Source organism: Stegostoma tigrinum, chromosome 30, assembly GCF_030684315.1.
Source record: "Stegostoma tigrinum isolate sSteTig4 chromosome 30, sSteTig4.hap1, whole genome shotgun sequence".
In the NCBI taxonomy this organism is placed as follows: domain Eukaryota; kingdom Metazoa; phylum Chordata; class Chondrichthyes; order Orectolobiformes; family Stegostomatidae; genus Stegostoma; species Stegostoma tigrinum.
Genome location: NC_081383.1, coordinates 16,854,473 through 16,867,215, shown reverse-complemented (window position 1 = coordinate 16,867,215; position 12,743 = coordinate 16,854,473). Strand labels below are relative to the sequence as shown.

The following is a 12,743-nucleotide window of genomic DNA, read 5'->3' as shown; positions in this document are numbered from 1 at the left end:
GAAGACAGCACCAAAATAAAGGAAGACATAAACAGACTTGCGGAGTCAGCAGATAAATGGCTATTGAATCCAATAGAGAGAAGTATGAGGTCCTTCAATAGGCAGAGTAAGGAGGAATAATTCCTTGGCAGGAAAGAAAGTAAACTGGACAGACGAGCAGAGAGATCTGGAAGTACATGTACAAAAATCACAAAGATAACAACATAAGTTGAGGAGGCCGTGAACAGTCCTGATGAAACGTCTGAATTCGTTTCTAGGAGCACAGGAACAGGTATAGACCACTCAGCCCCTCGAGACTGTGATATCATTGAATAAGAAAATGGCTGATCTGTACCTCAACTTTGCTCACCTGCCCTGATCTGTATCCATCATAGTCGCACAAATTAAAATTTGTCAACCTTGGTCCTGAAAATCCTGCATCTGTAGGCATTTAGAGGGATCTAATTACACATTTCCACTGACATTTCCTGATTTCAGACCTGAAACACCTAGCTCAAATTTGATGTTTGTGTTCTCTTATTCCAGAAATCCGCAATTGGAGGAGATAATAGGTACTCCATTGAATCTTTTGATTAGTTTCACTATGTTAAACGGATCTCCCCCTCAATTTTTCTAGACACTAAAATACAAGCCAAGTTGGAAGACAATTTAATAGCAAACCTTAAATTTATGTCGAACCTTGGTAAGGCCACACAATTCTTATTTACAGGTTGTGGGGCATCATTTATTGACAAATGCCCAATTGCCTTTGATTAAGTAGTGGTAAACCATCTTAATGAACTGTGTGCTGAAAGTGTTCCCACAGTGTTGTTAGATAGAGTGCTCCAGGATTCTGATTACATGATTGAAGCAACAACAATATATTTCCAAAGTCAGGGTGGTGTGCAACTTGGAGGGGAACCTGGAGGTGGCAGTATTCCCATTCTCTTGCTGCCCCTGAATGTCTTGGCAGGAGAGGTCAGATGTTTAGAAAGTGCTGTTGAAGTAGCCTTGGCAAGTTGCAGCAGAGAGTGTTTTAGCGTGCTGTGTGTTATTCCTGGTCTTGACACCACAACATGGCTATTAAAGCTCAGGTCAACCTGTTTCCAAAACAGAGTGGGTGCTAATGAAAAGAATTGATTGAGCAGGTTGGGTTCTTTTCTCTGAAAAAAGAGGAGGCCTTAAAGAGGTCTTTAACATTAAGAAGAGTTTGATGCGAAGGATGTGGAAAGAAAACTATTTCTACTTGTGGGCAAATCCAAACAATGGAGTAGAAACATGACAATAACCACAAGGAGATCAAAGAAATTAGGAATGGTGAGAATGTGGAGCTCCTTGCAACATGGAGTGGCTGAAGCAGGTAGCATTGATGGATTTAAGGAGAAGCTTGATGCATATATGAGGGAATATGGGATAGAAGGATACAAGGGCAGGTTGGGGAGTGGTCATTAATGTGTGAGACAGCCCGTGTGGAGTACTAACACTGGCATAGACCAGTTGGGCTAAATTACCTACTTCTGTGCTGTAGATTCTATTTAATGCTACGTAATTTTACTTACCACACTACTTTCTCCAGAATCAGCAGGTGTAGGAACATTTGCGTCAACAAAGGTAGTATTAACTGATGAATTGAATGTATCCCCAGGCAAGGCTGAGCTGGGGTTAACTGAGTGGCTTGTCAGAGCTGTTTGTGGCAGTGGATTTATGATGGACTGCAAACAAAATTAGAAATAAGCTAAATTCACAATAAAAAACAATCAGCTCACAAAAATAGATCTAAAGAGGATGAGTCTAAATAGTCTCAGTCTTTACTTCTCCAGCGATTTGAGCAGTCTTTGTGGATTGGAAAAATAAAATAAACAGGATGCTAACACACTGTGAAAACAACTTGTTATGATTCCGCGTGTTATTTTCAGTGGATTTAAAGGTGGTGGGCACAGTTTATGGGGAACCAGATTTCTGATCAACACAACAAGTCAGCATGTTTCTGAAAGAATATTTTGTATTGCTCAGCAGGTTACAGTCATAGATGTATTTTGTGTTTGGTATTTGCTTTTTTCCCCTCTCCCCGGAAACTGTCCTAATACGTTAGGACAGGGCAGTTTTGCCAGTGGTCACTGTCGATGCTGCTTTGAAAATAACTCATTTGATTGATGTAGTAAATCTTTTCCACTACCCTCTAAGTGAACCATGTAAAATGGGCAGACTTACCCTCTGAAGGAACCTGGATTGTGCTTTGCTTTCAAGACTAGGAATCCCTAAAGGAATTCAATGCTCTTGGCTTGAAGTTACCAGTGGGGCTCACATTTACACTACTCATTATACCAGTCAAGAGTTAACCTCTTTGAGATGAAAAAAATGGCTGATCTACAGATATAACAGCCAAATTCAAATCTTATATGAATTACTATTGTTGCAATAGAGGTGATATTTTTTCTTTGGATGATGTTAAAACAAACACATTTCACCAATAAAGTTGTAATAATGGGATGCAAGCTTGAGGGTTCCTAGACAAAAAGAGGTTTAAATTTATGTGGACTGTGCTATTCTAACTTAAGCATTCCAGTTTATGTTAAATGTGTAAGATATCTGTGTTAAAATAATATATAATTAAAATTATCAATGCAATAATAAACTTGAGAAATATTTGACCACATCTCTTAATGACAGAAGCATGATATCAGTAAGTTAAAGTTTTAACAAAATGCTGCTAGATTATGATTATGATTAATTATTACAGTGTACTTTAGTTCACATATATATTCTCTAGCAAAATATTTAGCATTTTTTTGAGGGACCAACTTGTTCATGTCACACCTGTTATGCTTCCATTGGGGCAAACAGCTTTGTAGGCTGCTACCTGTATTTCCCAAGCATTGTTTTTCATTGATATGAATGAAGAACGCTGCATGGGTTGTATAGGTAGTCATCCACGGTGCGAACTGCCCCTGGGAAATCAATACAAAGCTGTGTAGAGATAGTAGGAACTGCAGATGCTGGGGAATCTGAGATAACAAAGTGTAGAGCTGGATAAACACAGCAGGCCAAGCAGCATCAGAGGAGCAGGAAAGCTGACGTTTCGGGCCTAGACCCTTCTTCAGAAAAGGGTCTAGGCCCGAAACATCAGCCTTCCTGTTCCTCCGATGCTGCTTGGCCTGCTGTGTTCATCCAGCTCTACACCTTGTTATCTTGAAGCTGTGTAGCACTGTTAATGCAAACAAGTTTCTCTCCCTTCCTTAACTATATCTAGTACGTTTTGCTCATCAGTCATAATAAAATCAATGCGATTTGACAGATAGCCAAAGGAATCAGATGGGAATACTCTCTCAAAGACAGTAGGTTGAATTTAATTCTTCACCAATTCATTAAGTGAACTGATGATGCATCATGACTTTCAGAACCTGGTTTCACTTGTGTAACTATACCATCAAATGAATATTTATCAGCCAGCTTCCATTTATTTCTAACAACATCCTGCATCAGGACACTGGTATTTCATGGAGAAGCGAATAATTTAAAGTCACACCTCACTTGATAAGAAATTCATTTCCCCTCAAATAAAACTAACCTTTCTGACTATCAGGGATGGTGCAAACAAGACATTTGATTGAAATTAGGCAAATGAAGAAGGTATCCAAAATTATTCAGATTCTCCCAAGACCATGCACTTGCTGGAAACAGAAGATTACCTGCCCATGATCACATAATTCAGATCATCCTTCTTCAAGAGAGTTGCAATATCAACACTTACAATCATCGGCAAACATACATGAAGAGCTAATTATTTCAATTACCTTGACTTCCTACTTAATCATGCCTTACAGCAATCTCATTTTATAGCATCAATTCAAACCTGCTAGCACCTTATCATAATCATCCTCACACAAAACATAGTCAAGTTGGCATACTTCCACTAAATTAGTATATTCAATTTGTTTAGTTGGAGCCTCTGCTTTAATTATTGCTTTAATGCATTACCTACAATTCACACTAAATGTGATCTTCTTGGGCCTGAATCCATCACATGCACACATGAATTGTTTGGAACTCTCTTGTGTTTATTTAGATTGTATTTCACACATAGATTAATTTCAGTGATTATTTAAGTTTGAAACATTTTGTACCTGTTTGAAATGTAAATTAAGCAGTTCCTAAAATAAATCTGTATCTGAAAGTCCCAAGAACCTGGAATAACATACAGCCTAGAAAATATCATGTGACATTAGCAGCTGAATAATTTTAAAACAGTGTGACAGTTCTCTCATGTTACTTTAATCAGACATTAGCCTACTTCTGTCCATCGAGTGTAACGCCTTTGCAGGGGACGGAAGAATTCATGCAAATATGCTAATGATTTGATCATCAGTGCTGGAAACAATCATTTTGCTCCACTGTTGGCTGCACAGTCCTTAGCAGCCTTGCTCAATTTATTTGAAATCCTTTGTGGCCAGGGAGGAAAGAGTTTAGCAATTTTGCCAAACAGCCGCCACAAATGTGATGGATTGAATGACTTGCCATCATCGTGTGTCATTCACCAAGCATTTGCCTCTGTTTCTCTGTCTTCCTTTGACTTCCTCCTCAAAATCCATTTTTACCATAGGCTTCCAAACTCTTTCCCTCAAGTCAGTTTGCCCACTCACTCAGTCTATCTATATTCCCTTCTAGACTGTATGTCCTCATCACAACATGCCCTCTGACCTCTTTTCATATCATGAGAAAATATGGATACATTACACTCTGCACTGTCCTCCAAGTCATTAATATAGATAGTAAATAATTGAGATCCTAGGACTATTCTTTATGGCACTCCGTTAGTTACTAAAGTCCAACCCAAAAAAGACCTATTAATCTTAAATCTCTGTCTTCTGTGTGTCAAACAATCCTCAATCCATGCTGCTACATTACCTCCACTACTGTGAAAAATAACCTTTTATGTGGCACATCATAGAGTCATAGTCTTACAGCATGGAAACAGATCCTTTGGTCCAACTTGTCTATGCCGACCAAATTTCCCATCCAAATTTCTTCCATTTGCCTGTCTTTAGCTCATAACCGACTAAACTTTTCCCATTCATGTACCTGTCTACATGTCTTTTAAATGTTTTAACTGAAAATCCAAAATACAATACATCTACCAGCTCCCCTTTATCAACTATGATTGTTATATCATCAAAGAACTCTCGCAAATTTGTTAAACAAATTTCCTTTTCACAAAAACCATTCAATTGAGTTAAACTTTTCTAAATGCTACACTATTTCTTCCTTAATAATGAACTCCAGCCTTTTCTTTAAGACAGATGTTAGGTTAGCTTGTCAATAGACTTTTGCTTTCTGTCTCCTTGCCTTTTTGAACAATGACATCACATCAAAAGTAATCCAAACCACTGGAATCCTTCCAGAATCCAATGAGTTCTGGAATAATTCAGTCAATGCCTCCACTATCTCTATAGCCATTTCCTTGAAAGTACTTTGCTTAATTCTTTTTGAGAATAGAAGAACTCTGAACAGGCAATTCAGCCCCTGAGCCTGCTACACTGTTTACTTCATAACTAAATTTTAGCCACCAAATTTTCAAATAAATATTATAAAGGGAAAGGTAATAGACAAATAATTTTAAAATAAGATAATTAGCCTTCCTTTCTGACTGTTATAATTGTAAAAATTCTTTATTGATTATCCTCACATACTTCTATTTGAGATTTCTAAATACTGAAACAGATGTTCCATGATATAAGATATGCCAAACGTGGAATATATCCATGCACACAATTGGTTATTGTGTTACCAAACCAATTCAGGCCCGTTACATTGCCTTGCTATTTTCTTCTGTGGCTCAAATAAAAAGAAAGCCAAATCCATCGGGCCAGTTTGTAAATGAAAATCTCCTCTGGCTGGTAATATTACCTCATACCTGTCAATCTGCACATGAAATGATATGCATAACATCAACAGTATTGTTAAAATTTCAATCTATTTAAGGCGTTCTTGCTGCTTCAGGCTGTATGCAACTGGCAACGCTTCATAAAGATTCTCACTACTGTCATCAATGCTGCTTGCCCCCCTCCCTCAGCAATAATCTATCACCTTGTACAATACTTGCACAAATACAATTCTGCTTGGAGGAATTTACTGCTGGTTCTCTACTCATTGCTGATTACAGGGAAACCCAAATGGCATCTAAGGTTACAATTCAAATGTGCAAGGATCATGATGAGTAGTACAACATCCAATATGTCAGCAACTAGGCTGCTGCACACACCAACTTATTAGAGGACTGTCAGCAAAAGAGTATTTACTTAATACATAAAAGAATTCAATCAATGCAATATTTTTAAAGATATTAGCTGCAACATTGGAAATCAACTTTAAAGGCATCTTTTCTGACGAAGGGTCTAGGCCCGAAAGGTCAGCTTTTGTGCTCCTAGGATGCTGCTTGTCCTGCTGTGTTCATCCAGCTTCACACTTTGTTAACTTTAAAGGCATTTTCCTTTCACAGCAATTTTTCTTAGCAATATATGATCAAATGTGACAATGAGCTGGTACTTGCCTGGAAAATGGAAAGGTTGGTTTTGGAGGACGATGGAGCTTGGGTAGTCATTGCCAAGCTATTGTTCTCACTTGATTCACACTCGTGAATTGTTACTATTTTCAGTGAAGGAGGTGAGATGTGCAAAGTAGTTAATCGAGCATTCTTTAAATGGTGAAAATCCCCTTCCGTCAGAGTGTACCTAAATGAAGAACAGAATAAAAGAAAAGGTTTTCATTCTGCTTTGAGCCAGATCATGCTGGAAATATAGCTCGTGTGATTTTTCTTTAGACCAGCCTGGTTATCACACTGCTTTAAGCTTGATGAGCAATTGAGTAAATTTGCCCTTCTGTTCTCCTCCAGGAAAGCTGCACTCATGGCAAGTTTGAGCTACAATGCTGCAGTCCTATCCTTAACCCAAGTCAAGTGAGGCATTTTTTGCTGTCAGTGTGGGATTGTATGCTTTACCTGAATTAAAAATAGCACAGCACCTTATTCCTGAGAATGTCCTGTGAAATGCACCCAGAAATAACTGTTGGTGATAATACTAGACAAACACTTAATGTTTGGCATTTCACTGTTGCTATTTTAGTGGTGGTGTTAATCCATTTACTTCAAATGAGTTACTGCTTTGTTAAATTGACAAACATAGGAAATATCACATGGAAGTATCTACTGTCCATCTGTTGAAATCGGAAACAATCAGTTTTATGCTGTTATTCCTGAAGCTCTGGATCCAAAACTGATTCAGAGTTGAAGTGAATGTGCAAGTCATATTTCTTCTGGCATTAATGATCAAAGGTGAAATGATGCTGTTGCAGTGGCTATGATTTTGGAACACCAAATTGTCTGAATTTGACATTCTTCAGCAGCAGTATCCTGGTCTCAGCATGGACAGAAAGCAGCATGCAAATAATTGTTTATCATGGGACTGTGAATCTCATAATATTTTTGGTTACTTTTGTATGTGGCATAGTTTTAGTGACACTATGATCTATTTCATGGTCTACAGTTTCTAGCTTTTTGCCAATTAGAACATAATCCATTTTCTCTTTCTTGACTCCAAAGTGAACTACCTCAAATTTCTCTACTTTGAACTGCGTCCTCGACAGTTTTGCTTTTTGTGACCTTGAATTCCTCTATTGAGTCAGCATCACTTTCCTAGTTTTAATAAGATGTTCCAATCTTTGTAAGTCTCTCTTCATAACCATAGCCTGCTCACCTCCAGTAAATCCTAATAATTTTAGATGACACCTTATATATTTTTCTTATAACTTTCCTATGTTGGAGTGCTTGAAATGACAAAATGTTCCAAATGCTACCCATTTAAGGTTGGCTTCAACGCCCTTGCTTTTAGATTCCATTCCTCCAGATATAATCCCAAGGATTAAGTCTGTCTTCTTATAGAGTCATAGAGTCCTAGAGCCCAAAGTCAGGCTCTTCGGCCAAAATTGGTCCATGCCGACCAAAATGTCCATCCATGCTAAACCCATTTCCCTGCAGTTGGGCCACATCCTTCTAAAGCTTTCCTATCCACATCTTCATTCAAATGCCTTTTAGATTTGTTAATGTACCTGCCTCAACTAGTTCTGCTGACAGCTCATTCCATATGCGTACCAGTCTCTGTGCAAAAAAGTTGCCCCTCAGGTTCCCATGTATTCTTTCGCCTCTTACCATAAACTGATGCCCTCTACTCCTTGATTGCCCAACACTTGGAAAATGACTGAGTGCATTCACCCTACCCGTGCCTCTCACGGTCTTATAAACTTCTCCAAAATACCCCCTCAGTCTCTTTTGCTCGGAAGAAAAAGTCCTCGTTTGTTTAACCTCTCCCTATAACTCAGTCCCTTTGAGTCCCGGCAACATCCTAGTAAATCTCCTCTGCACCCTTTCCAGTTTAATACTGTCCTTTCTATAGCAAGGTGACCAAAACTGAATACAATACTCCAACTGCAACCTCACCAACATCCTGTAGAACTGCAACGTAACTTCCCAACTTCTGCACTTAATGCCCTGACTGATGAAGGCCAGTGCGGCAAAAGCCTCTTCACTGCCCTGTCTACCTGTGATTTCACTTTCAGAGAACTGTGCACCTGAACTCCAAGGTCCCTCTGTTCCACTGCACTCCTTAAGGCCCTATCTTCACCATAAAACTCCTCCCTCGATTTGACTTTCCAAAATGCAATACCTCATACTTATCTATATTAAACTCCATTTGCCATTTCTCGGCCCACTTCCCCAGCTGATTAAGATCCTGCTGCAATTTCTAATAACCTTCCTCACTTTCCAAGATACCACCTATTGTAGTGTCATCCGCAAACTTACTAATCATGCCTTGTACATTCTCATCCAAATCGTTGATATAGATAACAAACAATAAAAGGGCCCAGCACTGATTTCTGAGGCACACCACTAGTCACAGGCCTCCAGTCCAACAAGCATCCTTCCACTATTACTTTCTGCTGCCTACCGTCAAGCTAATTTGTATCTAATCTGCCAGATCTCCCTGGATTCCATGCAATCTAACCTTCCAGAACAGCCTACCATGTAAAGGCCTTACTAAAATCCATATAGAATATGTCTTCTGCCCTTGCCTCAACAACCATCCTGGTCATTTCATCAAAGAACGCTAACAAATTTATGAAGCATGATCTCCCAAACAAGAAGACATGCTGACTACTCCTGATCAAATTCTGTCTTTCCAAATGCATGTATATCTTATCCCTCAGAGTCTTCTCAAATAACTTACCTGCCACAAATGCTAGGCTTACTGATCAACAAGTTCCAGGTTTCTTTTTGCAGCCCTTTTTGAACAAGGGCACGACGTTTGCTACCCTGCAGTCTTTTGGAACCTCGCCAGTGGCCAATGAAGATGCAAATATGTCAGCCAAGGCCCCTGCAATTTCTTCTCCAGCATCATGCAAGGTTCTTGGATGTATCTGATTGGGACCAGGAGACTTATCCCTCATCATATGTTCTGAAACTTTCAACACCTCCTCTACTGTGATATGGACTATCCCCAAGATATCATCACTAACTTCTGCAAGTTCCCAAATCTTCATGTTTTCTCCACGGTCAACACAGAAGAAATATTCATTGAGGACCTTTCCCATCTCCTGCAGTTCCACACATATACATGTCCACTTTGATCCTCGAGGGTTCTATTCTCTCTGTAATTATTCTTTTTCTTTCAATATACTTAAAGAATTTTTTTGGATTCACCATAATCTCCTCAGCAAAAGCTATCTCATGCTCCCTTTTTGCCCTCCTCATTTCCTCCTCCTTCAGTAAACTCCTGTATCCCCTGTATACTTCCATGAATTCCCTTGATCCCAATTGCCTGTACCTGAGCCTCCTTATTTTTCCTGGTCAAAGTTCAATAAATCTTGTTACCTGGGGTTCCCTACTCCTGCCAGCCTTGCCCTTCACCCTCACAGAAACATCCCATCTAAGTCCTTAACACTATGGCAGCCCCTGTCAATGTTAGGAAAATTAAAACTCCCCACTAAGACAACTCTATTGCTCCTGCAAGTCTCCCCAATATCCCTGTATATTTATTCCGCTAATTCTCATTGACTATTTGGGGGTCCATGGTACAATTCCAATAATGTCGCCATCCCCTTCCTATTTCTTAGCTCCAACTACAAAGCCTCACTGGATGATCCCCCTCAGTTATTTCATCCCTGACTACTGCTGTGATAGAACATAGAACAGTACAGCATAGTACTGGCCCTTTGGCCCACGACGTTGTGCTGAAATTTTACCCTAAACCTAAGGTCTATCTAACCTCCACCGCTACCTGATACTATCATCCATATGCCTATCTGATAGCCGCTTCAATGCCCCTAATAAGCCAACTCCTCTATCCTCTCTGGCAATACATTCCACGCCCCCACCACTCTCTGAGTAAAGAATCTACCTCTGACGTCTCCCTATATCTACCTCCACTCACTTTAAAACGATGGGCCCTTGTAATAGCTACCTTCACCCTAGGAAAAAGTCTCTGGCTGGCCACTCTATCTATATCTCTGATCATTTTTTACACCTCTATCAAGTCGCCTGTCATCCTTCATCGTTCTAAAGAGAAAAGCCCTAGTTCTCTCAACCTTTCCTCGTAAGACCTGCCCTCCATTCCAGACAACGTCCTCCTAAATCTCCTCTGTACCTTTTCCAATGCTTCCACATCCTTCCTGTAATCCAGAACTGGACACAATACTCCAGATGTGGCCGAACCAGGCCTTTGTATAGCTGGAGCACAACTTCCCAGCTCTTGAACTCAATCCCTATATCAATGAAAGCTATATACCACATGCCTTCTTAACAACTCTATCCACCTGTGTGGCAGCTTTCAGGGAACTGTGGACATGAACCCCAAGATCCTTCTGCTCCTCCACACTGCCAAGAATCTTTGTTAACCCTGCATTTTGCTTTCAAGTTTGATACTCCTCTTAATCAAAAATGCACCCTCCTTGGTCCAGATCTGTCCTGCCTAAAGCACCTATACTGTGGCACATCAAGCTGCCAGTCCTGTCCCTCCCTTAGTCATGTTTCTGTAATGGCTACAATATCCTACTCCCACATAGCTATCCATGCCCTGCGTTCATCAGCCTTACCGGTCAGCCCTCTTACATTGAAATAGATGCAATTTAATCCAACAGGCATTCCTCGCTCCCTTTCGTGTACCATCCTGACCTGTCTCTTCACCTTGCTATTTCTGATTTCTGTATCTCCTTCCAGTTTTGCACTTGCCTCCCTGCTGTGGAGGACCCACCCCTCTGCCAATCTAGTTTAAACCCTCGCTTGTAGCACGAGCAAATGTGCTTGCCAGGAAATTGGTCTGCCTCCAGTTCAGGTGCAACCTGTCCTTCTTGACCTGGTCACCTCTGCACAGAAAAGATCCCAATAATCCAGGAATCTGAAACCCTGCCCCCTCCACCAATTCTCGAGTCAAGTATTCATCTGCCATATCCTTCTGTTGTTACCCTCACTAGCACATGACACCGGAAGTAATCCGGAGATTACTACTGTCGGGGTCCTGGTTTTTAACTTTTTTCCTAGCTTTCTATAATTACTCCACAGCACCTCATTCCTAATTCTATCTATGTCATTTGTACCAATGTGCACGGTGACTTTTGGATGCTCACCCTCCCCCTTACCAACAGTCTGCAGTTGCACCAAGGCATCCTGGACCCTGGCGTCTGGAAAGCAACATACCAATCATCTTGGGTTCACATTTACCGCCACAGAATCTCATGTCTGTTCCCCTATCGAGTCTCCTATCACTAAAGTCCTATTTACCTTTCTGTTTGCCTGTTGTGTCCCAGAAACAGTCGTAGCGCCACTGACCTCGCTGCTGAAGCTTGCCCCGATCAGTCATCTCCCCCAACAGTATCCAAAATGGTATACTTGTTTTCGAGGGGAATGGCCACGGGGGATTCCTGCATTCTCTGCCTACTCCCTTTGCCTTTCCTGGTGGTCACCCAGCTACTTTCTGCCTGCACATTAGGTGTGATGACCAGATCATTAAAACTCTTATCTATGATGCGCATGGCATCTCGGATGATTCTTATCTTTCCTACATTGGAACAACATCTGCTATCTTCCTGCCTACCTTCCTGGTTTATGTCCAAATTCAGTTTCTTACATATTCCTTGTCATATTTTACCGCGTCACTCAATTTGGTTTCATCAGCAATTTTGTTATTGTTCCCTCAGTTCCTAATTTCAGACATTTATGTTTGTGGTAATTTAATGTAATCTATCCCTGGACCTTCCTCAGCATATCTTTCCAATCTGATAAAAAGTTTGCTTTGCCCAAAAGAAATGTCCTTTTAGATTTATAATAAAAGTTACATTAAGTGTTCCTACTGGTGTTGTATATGTTGGAAATTGTAGATTGTGAATTAGAGACGGCTGGTGCATGTGTTCTGCTCCAAATGACTAAACAGACGTCAATATAGTTGGAAAAAACATCTGCCAGTTGTGATTCTGAATGGCTCCTTGTAAGCCAGTTACTTTAACCCTATAGTTGTCTACCTGTATCAATTATAACTATATTTCTTCTGTCATTGGATTTGGGCTATTTTGACTGCTATGAGTAGAAATGCAACCAATTTCATCCAACATTCATCAATCTCTTTTGAAACCAATAATAGTTGTTGATTCTCCTCATCCTTTCACATAAATTATGTCAATGTTTTTTTCAAGGTGCTTTACTATTTCACAGAGGCAATGTTTCT

General features: G+C 40.1%; 1 protein-coding gene across 5 annotated transcripts in view; it reads right to left on the bottom strand.

Moving 5' to 3' along the window:
• cbarpb (CACN subunit beta associated regulatory protein b) overlaps positions 1 to 12,743 on the bottom strand; it is a 184,766-nt gene that overhangs the window by 39,255 nt on the left and 132,768 nt on the right. For 4 of the 5 annotated variants that reach the window (XM_048559997.2, XM_048559998.2, XM_048559996.2 and 1 more), the window contains 2 exons: positions 6,527 to 6,707; positions 1,539 to 1,691 (listed from right to left, as the gene is read on the bottom strand). In XM_048559997.2, coding sequence (XP_048415954.2) covers positions 1,539 to 1,691; positions 6,527 to 6,707 — 334 coding nt within the window. The remainder of the gene's footprint in view (positions 1 to 1,538; positions 1,692 to 6,526; positions 6,708 to 12,743) is intronic. The other variant, XM_048559999.2, reaches the window with a different exon arrangement.